The 18,195-nt window shown below is 40.0% G+C and overlaps 1 protein-coding gene across 1 annotated transcript in view; it reads left to right on the plus strand.

The window, feature by feature from the left end:
- Positions 1 to 2,911: 2,911 nt before the first annotated feature.
- si:dkey-183c6.8 (protein O-GlcNAcase) overlaps positions 2,912 to 18,195 on the plus strand; it is a 31,661-nt gene continuing 16,377 nt past the window's right edge. Inside the window, exons 1-7 of the mRNA XM_047386817.1 lie at positions 2,912 to 3,032; positions 3,101 to 3,169; positions 7,484 to 7,535; positions 14,231 to 14,328; positions 15,519 to 15,649; positions 15,735 to 15,906; positions 15,996 to 16,094. Coding sequence (XP_047242773.1) covers positions 3,026 to 3,032; positions 3,101 to 3,169; positions 7,484 to 7,535; positions 14,231 to 14,328; positions 15,519 to 15,649; positions 15,735 to 15,906; positions 15,996 to 16,094 — 628 coding nt within the window. The 5' untranslated portion in view covers positions 2,912 to 3,025. The remainder of the gene's footprint in view (positions 3,033 to 3,100; positions 3,170 to 7,483; positions 7,536 to 14,230; positions 14,329 to 15,518; positions 15,650 to 15,734; positions 15,907 to 15,995; positions 16,095 to 18,195) is intronic.

Consider the following 18,195-nt stretch of genomic DNA (forward strand, 5'->3'; position numbering starts at 1 on the left):
TGGTTGGCCCTGGGTTCCTCCTAATGCAGGACAATGCTAGACCTCATGTGGCTGGAGTGTGTCAGCAGTTCCTGCAAGATGAAGACATTGAAGCTATGGACTGGCCCGCCCGTTCCCTAGACCTGCATCCGATTGAGCACATCTGGGACATCATGTCTCGCTCCATCCACCAACGTCACGTTGCACCACAGACTGTCCATGAGTTGGCGGATGCTTTAGTCCAGGTCTGGGAGGAGATATCTCAGGAGACCATCAGCCGTCTCATCTGGAGCATGACCAGGCGTTGTAGGGAGGTCATAGAGGCACGTGGAGGTCACACACAATACTGAGCCTCATTTTGACTTGTTTTAAGGACATTACATCAAAGTTGGATCAGCCTGTAGTGTGTTTTTCCACTTTCATTTTGTGTGTGACTCCAAATCCAGGCCTCCATTGGTTAATAAATTTAATTTCCATTGATGATGTTTGTCTGATTTTGTTGTCATTCAACTATGTACAGAACAAAGTATTCAATGAGAATATTTCATTCATTCAGATCTAGGATGTGTTATTTGAGTGTTCCCTTTATTTTTTTGAGCAATTTATAATTGGAATGTAAAATTCAGCCAAGCAGTATGAGCAAAATCTGCTGCTTAATTACGGTTGGCAGACCAGCTGTTGGAGATCAAGGATGTGAAGGAAGTAACAGCAACAGAAGGGATGGAAATAGAATTAAGGACAATGGCTGTCAAATGTGAATTCACCCCTGTTGATGTTGATGATAATGTGACATTCATCTTCTTCTTTGGAAGATAATCTTTCTGTTGTGCAAACCTATTGAAGACAAGCAATAGTTGTCACATGAGCGTAATCAGTACTTGTTGGAAATTCTCAAAGCTCCATCAGAGTTGTTGTTAGCCTCTTGTACCTGTTGTCACCTGTTTTCTAGTTAAGTGTTACTGCCTTCACTGCGACATGGTGGATATATAAGTACAAACCAAAAGTTTGGACACACCTTCTCATTCAAAGAGTTGTCTTTATTTTCATGACTATGAATATTGTAGCTTCACACTGAAGGCATCAAAACTATGAATTAACACATGTGGAATTATATACTGAACAAAAAAGTGTGAAACAACTGAAAATATGTCTTATATTCTAGGTTCTTCAAAGTAGCCACCTTTGGCTTTGATTACTGCTCCGCACACTCTTGGCATTCTGTTGATGAGCTTCAAGAGGTAGTCACCTGAAATGGTTTTCACTTCACAGGTGTGCCCTGTCAGGTTTAATAAGTGGAATTTCAAGCCTTATAAATGGGGTTGGGACCATCAGTTGTGTTGTGCAGGAGGTGGATACAGTACACAGCTGATAGTCCTACTGAATAGACTGTTAGAATTTGTATTATGGCAAGAAAAAAGCAGCTAAGTAAAGATTAATGAGTGGCCATCATTACTTTAAGAAATGAAGGTCAATCAGTCCGAACAATTGGGAAAACTTTGAAACTGTTTGCAGTCACAAAAACCATCAAGCGCTACAAAGAAACCGGCTCACATGAGGACCGCCCCTGGAAAGGAAGACCAAGAGTCACCTCTGCTGCGGACGATAAGTTCATCCGAGTCACCAGCCTCAGAAATCGCAGGTTAACAGCAGCTCAGATTAGAGAACAGGTCAATGCCACACAGAGTTCTAGCAGCAGACACATCTCTAGAACAACTGTTAAGAGGAGACTGTGTGAATCAGGCCTTCATGGTAAAATAGCTGCTAGGAAACCACTGCTGAGGACAGGCAACAAGCAGAAGAGACTTGTTTGGGCTAAAGAACACAAAGAATGGACATTAGACCAGTGGAAATCTGTGCTTTGGTCTGATGAGTCCAAGTTTGAGATCTTTGGTTCCAACCACCGTGTCTTTGTGCGGCGCAGAAGAGGTGAATGGATGGACTCTACATGCCTGGTTCTCACCGTGAAGCATGGAGGAGGGGGTGTGATGGTGTGGGGGTGCATTGCTGGTGACACTGTTGGGGATTTATTCAAAACTGAAGACATACTGAACCAGCATGGCTACCACAGCATCTTGCAGCGGCATGCTATTCCATCCGGCTTGCGTTTAGTTGGACCATCATTTATTTTTCAACAGGACAATGACCCCAAACACACCTCCAGGCTGTGTAAGGGCTATTTGACCAAGAAGGAGAGTGATGGGGTGCTGCGCAAGATGACCTGGCCTTCACAGTCACCGGACCTGAACCCAATCGAGATGGTTTGGGGTGAGCTGGACCTATTTTCAGTTGTTTCACACTTTTTTGTTCAGTATATAGTTCCACATGTGTTAATTCATAGTTTTGATGCCTTCAGTGTGAAGCTACAATATTCATCGTCATGAAAATAAAGAAAACTCTTTGAATGAGAAGGTGTGTCCAAACTTTTGGTCTGTACTTTATATAATGTTGTTTTTTTTTTGTTTTTTTTCTTATTCATCTCCTGATTGATACTCTTGTACAATAAAATCCCTCTGATCTTTTATAACCTGTCTGCAAACTTTGACTTGTGCTAAAGGATGCAAATAACCAAAGTCTGGAACATCCTATTTGGACAACTGAACTTTATTTCCAGCTAATTTAAAGCAGATGTGAACTCAAGAAGACTGCATGCTGAACCTTTATGTGCTTCAACGAAGGTTAAGGGTTTCCACATTTATGCCATGAGGTAACCGCGGATATTTATTGTTTATATTTTTTTTTACCTGAGACCTTTGCATATTTTTCGCTTAAATTGTAGAGGATAAACATTTTGAAACAATACAGAACTACAATATTCTAAACAATAATTATGTAACGTCATCAATCCAACGACTAAGCATTACATATCCGAGAATTTGATGTTTCCGACGATTTATTGATAGGAGGCTAATTGCTCACTGTAGGAAACGGTTTAAAGCTGGCGCGTCCCGTTAGCACCTGAACGCAGCGCGGGAGCATCCGGCGGTGTAGTGAGGAGGAGGAGGAGCAGGATGAGAGGAAGGAGAGAGACAGAAAGAAGAGGAAGCATATGAACGGTAGGCATGAAGAACATTCCCGGAATCTGAGCTGATCGGCGGAGAAAACATCTCTCCTCTCTCGTTAGAGGTCGACAGGAAGCGGAGGGAGGCAGCGATGGAGGAGAAGAAACAGTTCCTTTGTGGGGTGGTGGAAGGTGAGAGCGATCGACTTTATCACTGATCTCCTACAAATCATGTGATTTCATTTTATTCTTATACACAGCGTGTTGATATTGAATAGAAATTAATATGACCTGACCTGTAATAAAAACAATCGTTTGCAGCTACTGAAAGATGGGTGTGGGCGTGTTGATAAATATATTTATGAAGGAAGAATAAGCTTGCATGAAAAGCTCTGTGGCAAATGATGTTGTGGGCATCAGCCAAGCTAGAAGTGGAGATCAAAAGGCAGGCAGTGGAAAGCATCAGATGATGTCTGTTTGAAATATCCTACTTTAGCTGCTTGAAAATAAAGACAGATATACTGATGACTAAAACAGAAATGATGGAAAGAATACAAATGATGTGACGAGGAGGTTTGAGCCTAAGATAATGTGTTGAAGTTTGATTGACACGATAATAACAGATGATGACAGAGATGGTGTGTGGAGGCTATGAGGAGGAGGAAGGCTGCTGTTATGGTGGGCAGTTAATGATGATGATGTTAAAAAAGGTAGAGAACATACAACTCAACAGATCTCCAAAATGTTTGACTCCAACTTTGATAAAGAGGAGGAAAATGATAGTAAAGGAAAAAGAGCTATGTAGAGTTCCATTTATTAATGTTTATAATTCCACAGGTAGCAAATATCACTGTACAGGTCCTTCTCAAAAAATTAGCATATTGTGATAAAGTTCATTATTTTCCATAATGTCATGATGAAAATTTAACATTCATATATTTTAGATTCATTGCACACTAACTGAAATATTTCAGGTCTTTTATTGTCTTAATACGGATGATTTTGGCATACAGCTCATGAAAACCCAAAATTCCTATCTCACAAAATTAGCATATCATTAAAAGGGTCTCTAAACGAGCTATGAACCTAATCATCTGAATCAACGAGTTAACTCTAAACACCTGCAAAAGATTCCTGAGGCCTTTAAAACTCCCAGCCTGGTTCATCACTCAAAACCCCAATCATGGGTAAGACTGCCGACCTGACTGCTGTCCAGAAGGCCACTATTGACACCCTCAAGCAAGAGGGTAAGACACAGAAAGAAATTTCTGAACGAATAGGCTGTTCCCAGAGTGCTGTATCAAGGCACCTCAGTGGGAAGTCTGTGGGAAGGAAAAAGTGTGGCAGAAAACGCTGCACAACGAGAAGAGGTGACCGGACCCTGAGGAAGATTGTGGAGAAGGGCCGATTCCAGACCTTGGGGGACCTGCGGAAGCAGTGGACTGAGTCTGGAGTGGAAACATCCAGAGCCACCGTGCACAGGCGTGTGCAGGAAATGGGCTACAGGTGCCGCATTCCCCAGACCTGGGCTACAGAGAAGCAGCACTGGACTGTTGCTCAGTGGTCCAAAGTACTTTTTTCGGATGAAAGCAAATTCTGCATGTCATTCGGAAATCAAGGTGCCAGAGTCTGGAGGAAGACCGGGGAGAAGGAAATGCCAAAATGCCAACTGTGTTTTATCAAGGGCAGGGTCAATGCAGCTAGCTATCAGGAGATTTTGGAGCACTTCATGCTTCCATCTGCTGAAAATCTTTTTGGAGATGAAGATTTCATTTTTTAGCACGACCTGGCACCTGCTCACAGTGCCAAAACCACTGGTAAATGGTTTACTGACCATGGTATCACTGTGCTCAATTGGCCTGCCAACTCTCCTGACCTGAACCCCATAGAGAATCTGTGGGATATTGTGAAGAGAACGTTGAGAGACTCAAGACCCAACACTCTGGATGAGCTAAAGGCCGCTATCGAAGCATCCTGGGCCTCCATAAGACCTCAGCAGTGCCACAGGCTGATTGCCTCCATGCCACGCCGCACTGAAGCAGTCATTTCTGCAAAAGGATTCCCGACCAAGTATTGAGTGCATAACTGTACATGATTATTTGAAGGTTGACGTTTTTTGTATTAAAAACACTTTTCTTTTATTGGTCGGATGAAATATGCTAATTTTGTGAGATAGGAATTTTGGGTTTTCATGAGCTGTATGCCAAAATCATCCGTATTAAGACAATAAAAGACCTGAAATATTTCAGTTAGTGTGCAATGAATCTAAAATATATGAATGTTAAATTTTCATCATTACATTATAGAAAATAATGAACTTTATCACAATATGCTAATTTTTTTAGAAGGACCTGTATACTGTAGCACAATACTATTTATTTTTTCCATATTTAGAATCAGCTGGCAGTCTGAGATTAAAATCGTAATGGCCTGAGTAACTCAGATAACTAGTAGCTGAAGTAATCAGAAAATAAGTCGTTTTAGGTATCTGGCTTCCTGAGGTGAGGGAGTCTTCATCAGGGCAGACAAAATGTTTGCACTGTGTTGCCTGAGATGAGATCATTGCTGTGATATTTGAGCAGTAGGTTTGTAAATGCTGTGGCAGTGGCACATGTGCTGTACACATGACGTGTAGAAGTGTCATGTCCAAAAACTCAGTGGCAGTCTGACTCAGCTGGTGTCAGTGTTGTATGTACAGTGTTAAATGTGTCAGAAAGGTCATGCTGTGCCAATAAATACGTAAAGTATCCTATTTTCTTCTTTTTTCAGGTCTTAAATGTTTGTCTAGGCAAGATGTTTGTGAAATGCTATCAAGTTTTTATAGCTCATCAGTGATATATGTGTGATAAACATTAGTACCTCAAGTAGGAAATTACTGTCTTTAAAACCCTTTATTTGTGACAAGCTCGTCAATATCGTAAATGAACCAAAACATTAAACAGGAGTCTCAAGCATCTAGCATTCCTGCTATGTTATTATTATTGAATCCATTTAAATTCAGAATTTTACAGTGCTAGTTCACAACACATGCCATCATAAATCCTGTTTATTCCAGTGCAGTCCAGCAGCTAATTGGTTGTTAGATTTTTATACTTCCTCTAAGCTCTTTTTCTCAAACCCTCTAGGTGGTTTCTACAGAGGTTTTTATTAATTTGGCTTAACAGGGAGGACTCCACTCATATCTAGAAATGTCACACGTCACACACATGCACACCAAAGCAATAATGAAGAAATTCCCCAAAGGCATGCAGAAGAAAGTGGTCTGGAATGTATTTAATTTACTTGTCGCTCTAACCCACTTTCTGTACTTGCACACATAGACACACTGCAGACTTATTCAGTAACATACAGGACTGGGAGGGACACTGGGGATGCTCCCATTTCTAAGAATAGAAAATGTGATGGAGAGTGTGCATGCAGATAAATTAGGCCTAAACCAAATACATTGGGGGTACGGCCGAGCAGGGACTGGAAGTTCTTCAATAATTTTGCCTTACTGTACGTTTTGCATTTTAGCTGCAGCAGCCAGTTATCAGTGACCGAAAACTGAAGTTTAGAGGTCTCACTTATCAGATTTTCTTTCTAGTTACTTAACATGTACACTAATTGGTCTGATGTTGTTTTCAGTTCTTAAATTTTAATGCACAAACTTTTAACCATAAGAGAACGATGTGCTGTAAATCCTTTAGAAGAACTAAGTTTTAAATCCAGCTGAAAATAAAGGGATTAGAAGAGTACTACCATTAATCCATCAAAGTGCTTGTCCCTAATCTTTGTTAGTTTTTTAAATCTCAAAACATTACAGTGCATTAAATGAGATGCCTTTTGGATATATATCCAGCTAGAATTGATTAAGGGAATAGATTTTGGTACCCTTCTACAATCGTCTCACAAAGGTTTGCTGGAATTGAAGCCCAGTCTTCTGGAGACAAATGATGAGTCATTTTTGTGGGCTGTCTTGATCGCACACACCTGTTCAACTCTGCTCCAATATTTTCTATGGGATTGAGATCAGGACTTTGTGATGGTCTCTCCAGAACATTGACCTTGTTTCTAAGCCCATTTGTTTCCAACTAGAGGCTTCTGGCAGATGGCTGAAAATCTTGCTTTAATATATTCTTAATATATAAAAAAAGGAGCAATATATTCCAACAACATGATAGTGCTATGCCAGTATTTCACAGTTTTGATGATGTTATCAGGCTTGTAAGCTTCTTTCTTTTTTCTCCAAAATGTCAATATAAAACTATAAAAATGTAACATGTTACAAACAATCCAATTTGACTTCTTTTAGTCACCTAGTACTGGGTCACATATGGAGCAATCCAGCCCTGGGTTTAATTATTGCAAAGGGGTTGGGTTATGTGTTTGCACACTGTGTTAGGCTTTTTACCCTAAACATAGGCTAATGTAGCTAATGTCTAATAATAGAGCTCCCTATGAGCAGGTAAACCCAGCATTTATTTTTGTGTGAATGTATTCACCTCATATTTGATTTTCCTCCAGGTTTCTATGGTCGTCCTTGGTCTATGGATCAGAGAAAAGTTCTCTTTCAATGGTAAGCAGATAAATAACTCTACTTGTTAAACATAGTCTGATGAGTTTTGGGTTTTTTTTGCAAGCCAGTTCATTTTTGGTGTGTTTGAACTGTCTGTGTGATCATGGGCGATGTGTTTGTATTGTTTTAATGTTTTACGTTAATAGTTTTCACACAGAGTACCTTGCAAAAGTGTTCATTCTCTCTAAACGTTTTCACATTTTAACTTTACAACTTAAAATTTTGCTTTTATTTGCATTACATGTGATAGACCAACACAAAAAAGTGCATTGTGAAGGTGAGGGTAATGACACATATTTTTAAAATACTTTTACATTATAAATTTGAAAAGTGTGTTGCAATAGAATTCAGCCTACCTGAGTCCAAACTTAGAACCACCTTTTACTGCAATTACAGCTTCAAGTCTTTTGAGATTGAGATTTGCTCAGCTTTGTAATACCTTTATTTTTGTTATAAAGTGCCTTGAGAAGACCTTTTTTGAGAATCAGTGCTATCGAAAGATATTGAACTTAATGTAATTAAAATTTTTGTCGATTGACTATTTAATTTTTTAGTCTTGCCACAGACTACATTTGCATTTCAATCTGGACTTCAACTGGGCCAATTCTGACAATATGTTTTACTTAAACCAGAAACGTCAAACTCAAGTACTCGGTACTCAAGTACTCTGTCATGCAAGTTTTTGATGTTTCCCTGGTACAACACACCTGGTTCAAATGGCTGAATTGCCTCCTTAGCATTCAGTCAAGTTTCTACAGATTCCTGCCATTTACCTAATTATATCATTTTGAATTCAATTCAATTCAATTCAGTTTTATTTATATAGCGCCAATTCACAACACATGTTGTCTCAAGGCACTTCACAACAGTCAGGTACATACATTCCAATTAATCCTAACAATTGAACAGGAAAGTCAGATTCAGTTATTTATTCAAATTGGATAAAACGTTTTTCTATCTAAGGAAACCCAGCAGATTGCATCCAGTCAGTGACTTACAGCATTCCCTCCTCCCAGATGAGCATGTAGAGGCAGTGGACAGTCACTGGCGTTGACTTTGCAGCAATCCCTCATACTGAGCATGCATGTAGCGACAGTGGAGAGGAAAAACTCCCTTTTAACAGGAAGAAACCTCCATCAGAACCAGGCTCAGTGTGAGCGGCCATCTGCCACGACCGACTGGGGGTTTGAAAGAACAGAGCAGAGACACAAAAAGAACACAGAAGCACTGATCCAGGAGTACTTTCTATGGGAAGGAAAAGTAAATGTTAATGGATGTAGCTACTTTAGTCATTTCATCTATAAAGAAAGAACAGATAAACTCTGAGCCAGTTTTCAAGGTTAGAGTCTGAAAGAGAGCACATATAATTAGTTACAGTAAAAGCTCAGTCAATTTCCATGTCTAGGAGAGAGAAAGGGTTAAACACTAAAAGACAGGGCCATGTGGATCATCGGTAGAGGGTGAGCATTAAGTTGTTGCCAGCAGAAGCTCGTACGATTCCCCTCTCCAGAAAGGTGTCACAGGCAGACACAGAGTCAGGCCAGGTGTAGCTTCTAGGAAGAGAAAAGAGAGAACAAAGTTAAAAGCTGAAATAACAGCAAATAATGCAACATTGGAGAGTAGTGTGAGAATGTAGCGAAGAGGGTGAAAGTGGTCGTTATGTCCTCCAGCAGCCTAAGCCTATAGCAGCATAACTACACAGATAGTTTCAGTTCAGATTATTTAGTTAAACGGCGCTTATTTACAACAATGTCGTCTCAAGGCACCTCACAAAGGGTCCCACTGATGGTCATTGTTATACTAAAAACCACAATGATTGGGATACCTCCCTCTGTCAGACTGATTATAACCATTGGAAAAGAGAAGGGGTCATACAGGTAGCAGAAATGGAGGGTGTGTTTGCACCTCAACCATAACTGAGCCGGTTTAGGCTAAACCTGACTCCCCCTTACTCCAACCAAGAGGGAGGGAGGAAGGCTCCCTCCCTGATAACCAAAGCCACTCTAACTATAAGCTTTATCAAAAAGGAAAGTTTTAAGCCTAGCCTTAAAAGTAGACAGGGTGTCTGCCTCACGGACTAAAGCTGGGAGCTGGTTCCACAGGAGAGGAGCCTGATAACTAAAGGATCTGCCTCCCATTCTACTTCTAGAGACTCTAGGAACCACCAGTAAACCTGCAGTCTGAGAACGAAGTGCTCTGTTAGGAACATATGGAACAATCAGATCTCTGATGTATGATGGAGCTAGATCATTAAGGGCTTTATATGTGAGGAGGAGAATTTTAAATTATATTCTGGATTTAACAGGGAGCCAATGAAGGGAAGCTAAAATAGGAGAAATATGATCTCTCTTTTTAATTTTCATCAGAACTCTTGCTGCAGCATTTTGAATCAGCTGAAGGCTTTTAACTGCATTTTGTGGACATCCTGATAGTAACGAATTACAATAGTCCAGCCTTGAAGTAACAAATGCATGGACTAGTTTTTCAGCGTCACTCCTGGACAGGATATTTCTAATTTTGGCAATGTTCCAGAGATGAAAGAAGGAAATCCTAGAAACCTGTTTAATATGGGATTTAAATGACATGTCCTGGTCAAACATAACACCAAGGTTTTTTACTTTATTATCAGAGGTCAATTTAATGCCATCCAGGTTAAGTGATTGACTAAGCAGTTTCTTTTTTAAAGACTCCGGTCCAAAAACGACAACTTGTCTTGTCTGAATTTAGAAGCAAAACATTTAATGTCATCCAAGTTTTTATATCTTCAAGACATGCTTGTAGTCTATCTAACTGGTTGGGCTCATCAGGATTCATGGATAAGTAAAGCTGAGTATCATCAGCGTAACAGTGAAAATGTATCCCATGCTGCCTGATAATTTGACCTATTGGAAGCATATATATATATATATAGTAAAGAGAATTGGCCCAAGTACTGAGCCCTGTGGTACTCCACAATTAACCCTGGAGTTTAAAGATGATTTATCATTTACATGAACAAACTGGAATCTGTCAGACAGATAAGATTTAAACCAGCCTAGCGCTGTTCCCCTGATCTCTACAGCATATTCCAGCCTTTCTAAGAGAATTTTGTGATCGACTGTATCAAATGCAGCACTGAGGTCTAACTTAGAATTAGAGACACTTCTAAAAATAGCAGAAAACTGACCCTCGAGGACTGGACCTGCGATCTGAACCATTAAATTTTAGCTCTGGCTGAATGTTTATGTTGGTGTCCTGCTGGAAGGTGAACCTCTAACAGATTTTCTTGTAGGATTGCTCTGTATTTAGCTCCATCCATCCTCCCATCAACTCTGACCAGCTTCCCCGTCCCTGGTGAACTAAAGCTTCCCCACACTATGATGCTGCCACCCCTATGTTTAATATTGCCGACAGTGTGTATACTCTGAGGAGAAGTGTTGCGTTTTCCATGCAAGCCATGAAGTTCAGTTTCACTCTCATCTGACCACTTGTTTGCTGTGTCCTTTACATTTTGGTAAACTGAAAAAATGAACAATGTCTTTCTTCTTGCTTTGGAAAGCCAGATTTCTGGATTTGGACAGTGGACAGATTTTCCCACCTAAGCTGTCGATCTCTGCAGCTCCTTCAGAGTTACCATGAGCCTTTTGGCTGCTTCTCTGCTTAATGCCCTCCTTGGCTAGGCCTGTTAGTTTAAGTAGATGACAATGTTTTGGTGGATTTGCAGATGCACCATGATCTTCTTTTCGTCAGCTGAGGGATTGAACCATCCTATGAGACGTTCACAGTTTGGCATACTGTTTTATAACCTAACTCTGCAACTCAGGTTTAGACTGCAATTTAATTTGAGTCACAGCCCCGGGAAGTAACTGCATTCCATTTTAAGTGCCAAAGATTTTTTCATTAGCAGTTTCCTCTGTGCACAAAGAAAAAGAAGCTGTGTATGACTCAGCTCCCTACGCAATAAACACGCAAATTTAAAAAAAGGATCAGTCATTCTTTCATGAAAATAGAAACAATCATATAAGTGAACAATGAGGAGAGCAAACATGCTGTAAATTAATGCAGATATCAATTAATTAATTAATGTAAAACTTACAAAGGATTTTAATGCCCTCTCATTACCCTCAGGCATGCTTTGTGGCTGGAAGGGAACCAATTATTTCAGAATGCCACACTGATCTTACCTTTAAGAATAAATGATTAAATCCAAACCGAAAACTTGGATAAAGTACTATAGTTTAATTGCTAATAATAAAACACTTTGAGAGTTACTCCAAAACTGCACCAGCAGCTGAGTGTGTGGGTTCCAAATTTATTTATAGAGACGTTTTATTTGGGACAGTATTGTGGGATGCCGACAGTTATTTAGTGTTTGATAGGTTTGGCAGAGAGGTGCCTAGATTTATACACAATATCCGTGTTTGTGTGATTGCATGTAAGTTGGCACTTTGTGGAGGCGACTTACATGCCATCTGTCCAGGAAGTGAAAGATGAGATCACTTCCCTACCAGAAATGAGCAGGAAGAGGGACATGGCTGAATGAATGGCTTCTGATGCAGATTTAGTTTTATAATTCAGAAGCTTATTTATCGTAATTGACGTGGCCTTGGGACTTCGTGATACAGACAGTTGATATGTTTTCATTATGATTTCAGCAGTTCTATTTTTTATTTTATTTTTTCTCTTATTGTCCTCTTCTCCCTCTCAGTGCCAAACATCTCTCTGTACTAAGTTATATCTCTGACGAAGAGAAGTTTTAAAGCTTGGAAAGGATGGATGTGAAAAATGCTTTATAAAAAAGACAATAAATTAGTAAGTGATACATACTCCAGCAAATCAGTCTTGGCTCTTTAAGTCATAGCAAATAAAGATGGCGAGAAACCGGCTTTTGATGAGAATCGGATGATTCTAAGCTTAGTTGGCTCTGAATGGTAAGTGGCTGACCGTAAACTTAAAACAGAATCCATTGTTTTCATTAACAGTCAACACACCAGTGCTACCAGGTCAGTCTGACAACATTTTTTGGTGTGGCCGCTGTTACTGAGGGAAGAAATCCCAATGTCAACTACGTTTCTTTCCAGTATATACAGGCAGGAATAACAAGGGACACCTGTAAAAGCCTGTGTTTTTTAAATATATTTGAACATATATTTACAGATATTTAATTTTAAACTTAACAAAACTGAAGGTAAGCAATGTGACTGAATGATTTAGGTTAGTGTAAAGATGTTTTAAAACCTTCTGTAAAATACTATTAAAAATCGTATTATTAGTCAATATGCATGTATGGACAGTTGAAATGACTAAAACACACATCGGGAGCGCATCATTAGATGTTATTCAGCATTTCGAAGGGGGTTTGAATTTTTTAAACCTCAGACACTTTATCTGGTGTGCTCCAGGTTGTTGAAGGAAGAGTGAACTCCATGTTCTAAAGAAAAGATCTAAAGAGCTGTTTTATAAGTAGATTGTAGCAAATATTGAGTCTTTTAAGGAGTTTAAAAGGGGTCTGAAACGTATTCAAATCAGGTTTTCCTCTGTCTGGAAGATAATCTACTAATGGAGGATTGCAAGATGCTAAAATAAATCTCCAAAACCATGTCATCACCGCACCTACAGCAGATTCTTGCTACTGCTGATATGAAAATGCATGCCTGTACAAACAGAAAGAGGAGGTGGGAGGTGTCTAAGGGGGAAAACTTTGCTTCGTAAAAAAAACATAAAATTAGTTAGAGAAAGTATAGTGACAAGGACCTCTGGATCCATGTGTTTTGCACCGATGGGTCTAAAATGTAATGTTTTGGACCCCAGAACAGAGAGCACGTTTTGGTGTAAACATAATACAGCATAGGAGGAAAAGAGCCTCATACTAACTGTGAAGTATAGAGCTGGAAGTGTCACTGTTTGGGTCTTTGCTTTAGCAGGACCTGGCCAGCTCATCATCATAGAATCCACTATGACCTTTACCATGTAGGGTGCTTGAGTAAAATACAAAAATAAAGCTGGAGCAGAACTGGACCCTGCAGTATGACAATTGCCCCATAATTACTTATGAATCCTTGTAGGACAGCATGATAACTAAGAAATAGGAAGTCTGGGGTCAAGTCCAGATTTTGATTGAGATGTTGTGCTGAGACTTTAAACGGGGTGCAAATGCAGGAAACCCCTCAAACATCTCACAGATGAAAGTAAGAAGTGGAGCAAACTTTCCTCAAACTGATCTCAGACTGGTATATGGCTACAAGAAGCATCCCATTGAAGCAATTTCTACAAAACAGGGTAACATACTCCATTAGCAGTTAGGGTATCTTCATTTTTTTCCTCAACATACACATTTTTGTAGATGACTTTGTTCATGAGTAAATGACGGTTAATTTCTGTTGTTTACCTTATGTTAAATCCCTTTCTTTTCCAGGGATGAGTCAGAACAAGATTGGACATCCATTTTTTGTGTCCTAATTATTACATGACTTTACAAAAAGGTCAGAGGAAGCAACAGAGATGTTAGACGTTATATAAAAGTAAATACATTTCTACGAGATGTCTGTAGTTCATTTCAGAGGATAACCAGACATAGAATTATCATCGGTACATCTCTACAATTATCCGACCTCTATCAGCCTCTTCAAACCATTTAATTAACTTCCTTTTGTCTTTCTTTTGCTCAACATTTTACAGTATTGACAAAAAAAATCTCCTTTCCTCATCTCCCTCAGGATGCAGCTGTGGGGATTGAACACCTACCTGTATGGTCCCAAAGATGACCTGAAACACAGACTGCTGTGGAGGGAAGTCTATTCTCCCGAAGAGGAAGGTTTGTGCATCAGTTATTTCCTTCCATCAAGGTACTCACTCACCCAGCCATTTGTGCAACTCTGCTTATTTAAAGTAAGAAAAAGATTGTGTTATACCAATTAGAGAAAAACTGTTGAAGCAAAAACAAACGCTGCCACTACAATACACAGTCACAGGTCTTTGTGTCTTCCATTGCCATTAATTTGAGATTGGCTCTTTGATATTTTTGGAAATGCATTATTATTGCTAACATAAGGGCATCAAAATGTTTATTCTGTCCAGTGTATCGTGATTGTATTATGCCATTCCCACAGCATAAAACTAAATATCCACATAAAAAGAGGAGAAAATAAATGAAGTTAACGCCACCAACCATTGTTTACAGTTCAACATTGTGGGATGGAATATGCACAGACAAAATGCAAGCAATTACTGTGACAAAATCTACAGTTGATCTGAAGAGTCTCATGCTTTTTCTTCCTTTTGACTCTCACTCTGCCCTGATAAATCTCACTCCAAAAAAGAAAAATCCTTGTGCAACAAAGGAACATCATTTCCTACAGCCCTGATTGGCCTTCTTGACTGTCTCACTCTTTTAATGAGCAGATCTCACCAACAGGATGTTTCTATCTGTTGGTAGCGGACCAATAAAAAGGCACTGTCATACTGGCTTGTGTTTTGAGTTTGAGTTTTTGTTATATTACCTGGTCTAGTTCTTTGTTTTTTGTCTCCCTGCACCCCAAACCCACACCTGTTCTGTGTTTTTCCCTGATTTTCTGGTCACGTTTGTCATTAGCTCCCCCTGCTGTTCAGTTATGTATTTAAGCCCGTTTGTTTCCTTTGTTCCCCACTGGTTCCTCATGTGTGTTTCCTTATGTGCGTTTACTACCCTGTCTGTTCGTGCCTTGAGGATTAAAGACTCGTCAACCTGCAAACCTCGAGCTACTGGAATCCTCCTCTGCGTATTGGTCCTTCAAAAAACCCTCATTATGACAGGCACACTATAACATTAGCCTCTGCATAGACAAGAAAAAAGTTTATCCCAAAAGGTTTTGAAAAAGCAGCATTTGGCTTTATGATGAGAGAATGTCTTTTCAAATCAGTTTTTTGAGACTAACCACACATAGTTATTTTATTTTTCTAATTTCTCTCCTTTTAACCCTCATATTTATGACTTGTTCCTCCCCTTTACCTTCTCTTCTTTCACAGCTCAGTTGCGCACTCTTATAGTGGAAGCCCAGTCCAGAGGTCTAAGATTTGTTTATGCAGTCTCCCCTGGTCAGGACATTGTCTTTTCTTCTTCCTGTGACTTGACGCTGCTCAAACGCAAACTGAAACAGGCATGTTATGCTCAGCAAAATATGTCAGAAACAAACCTGCATGTTTAGTCCCACTTTCCGAGCCTCCTTTGTTCCTCTCTGCCAGGTATCAGACCTGGGGTGCCAGGCGTTTGCCATTCTCTTTGACGACATCGATCACTCCATGTGCCAGGCCGACACTGAGGCCTTCACTTCATTTGCCCGTGCTCAGGTCACAGTAACTAATGAGATTTATTGCTTCTTGGGGGAGCCACCTGTCTTCCTTTTTTGCCCTACAGGTAAAACTCAAAGTCAAGGCTGCATAAAACTCCACCAGTCAGTTTATTACTGCATGAAACATTATTTTCTCTTTCTTTCTCACGGTTAGAGTACTGCGGTTCTCTGTGCTCCCCAAGTGTGTCTAAATCTCCCTACCTGCAAACAGTTGGAGAGGACCTATTGCCTAACATAACAGTGATATGGACAGGTAAGACGAAAATCAATGAAAATGTGTTCTTACAAGTTGTGTAATTCCTTACATAATTTGAAAAGAACCCAATTTGTTCTTTACTTGAAATGCAACTTCTTGCCTGATAAATGCACTAATAAAAGCACATCTCAGCATGCACACATGCAAATTAGATTTTGCACAAACCCACTTAACCTCCTCCACAAACCATAAAAGGATTTAGGTGCACATCCTCCCACGTGCATATGGAACTACAGTATGAACACAAGCTCGCCCACTCACTTTTAGATCATTTCTTCAGTTTTGGTTTTGTCTCAGTTTAGGTATATTTCAACATTGGAAACTAAAAAAAGATTGTTTCATTATTATGTTGTTATTACTATTATTACTATTATTTATATTTAACATAGTACCTTACTTGCATTGTTTAGTCAGGCTGCAGGCATCTGGCAGAACAGATTATGTGTTCAGGCATGTGTCTTCTCAGTGCCATTTGTTTTTGATTAGTTAGATGTTGCCAAAGGCATGAGGAAGTTACAGTACAGACCAAAAGTTTGAACACACCTTCTCATTCAAAGAGTTGTCTTTATTTTCATGACTATGAATATTGTAGCTTCACACTGAAGGCATCAAAACTATGAATTAACACATGTGGAATTATATCCTGAACAAAAAAGTGTGAAACAACTGAAAATATGTCTTATATTCTAGGTTCTTCAAAGTAGCCACCTTTTGCTTTGATTACTGCTCCGCACACTCTTGGCATTCTGTTGATGAGCTTCAAGAGGTAGTCACCTGAAATGGTTTTCCAACAGTCTTGAAGGAGTTCCCAGAGATGCTTAGCACTTGTTGGCCCTTTTGCCTTCACTCTGCGGTCCAGCTCACCCCAAACCATCTCGATTGGGTTCAGGTCCGGTGACTGTGGAGGCCAGGTCATCTGGCGCAGCACCCCATCACTCTCCTTCTTGGTCAAATAGCCCTTACACAGCCTGGAGGTGTGTTTGGGGTCATTGTCCTGTTGAAAAATAAATGATGGTCCAACTAAACGCAAACCGGATGGAATAGCATGCCGCTGCAAGATGCTGTGGTAGCCATGCTGGTTCAGTATGCCTTCAATTTTGAATAAATCTCCAACAGTGTCACCAGCAAAGCACCCCCACACCATCACACCTCCTCCTCCATGCTTCATGGTGGGAACCAGGCATGTAGAGTCAATCTGTTCACCTCTTCTGCGCCGCACAAAGACACGGTGGTTGGAACCAAAGATCTCAAACTTGGACTCATCAGACCAAAGCACAGATTTCCACTGGTCTAATGTCCATTCCTTGTGTTCTTTAGCCCAAACAAGTCTCTTCTGCTTGTTGCCTGTCCTCAGCAGTGGTTTCCTAGCATCTATTTTACCATGAAGGCCTGATTCACACAGTCTCCTCTTAACAGTTGTTCTAGAGATGTGTCTGCTGCTAGAACTCTGTGTGGTATTGACCTGTTCTCTAATCTGAGCTGCTGTTAACCTGCGATTTCTGAGGCTGGTGACTTGGATGAACTTATCGTCCGCAGCAGAGGTGACTCTTGGTCTTCCTTTCCTGGGGCGGTCCTCATGTGAGCCAGTTTCTTTGTAGCGCTTGATGGTTTTTGCGACTGCACTTGGGACACTTTCAAAGTTTTCCCAATTGTTCGGACTGACTGACCTTCATTTCTTAAAGTAATGATGGCCACTCGTTTTTCTTTACTTAGCTGCTTTTTTCTTGCCATAATACAAATTCTAACAGTCTATTCAGTTGGACTATCAGCTGTGTACTGTATCCACCTCCTGCACAACACAACTGATGGTCCCAACCCCATTTATAAGGCTTGAAATCCCACTTATTAAACCTGACAGGGCACACCTGTGAAGTGAAAACCATTTCAGGTGACTACCTCTTGAAGCTCATCAACAGGATGCCAAGAGTGTGCGGAGCAGTAATCAAAGCCAAAGGTGGCTACTTTGAAGAACCTAGAATATAAGACATATTTTCAGTTGTTTCACACTTTTTTGTTCAGTATATAATTCCACATGTGTTAATTCATAGTTTTGATGCCTTCAGTGTGAAGCTACAATATTCATCGTCATAAAAATAAA

Source organism: Girardinichthys multiradiatus, chromosome 14 (genome assembly GCF_021462225.1).
Source record: "Girardinichthys multiradiatus isolate DD_20200921_A chromosome 14, DD_fGirMul_XY1, whole genome shotgun sequence".
NCBI classification, from domain to species: Eukaryota; Metazoa; Chordata; class Actinopteri; order Cyprinodontiformes; family Goodeidae; genus Girardinichthys; species Girardinichthys multiradiatus.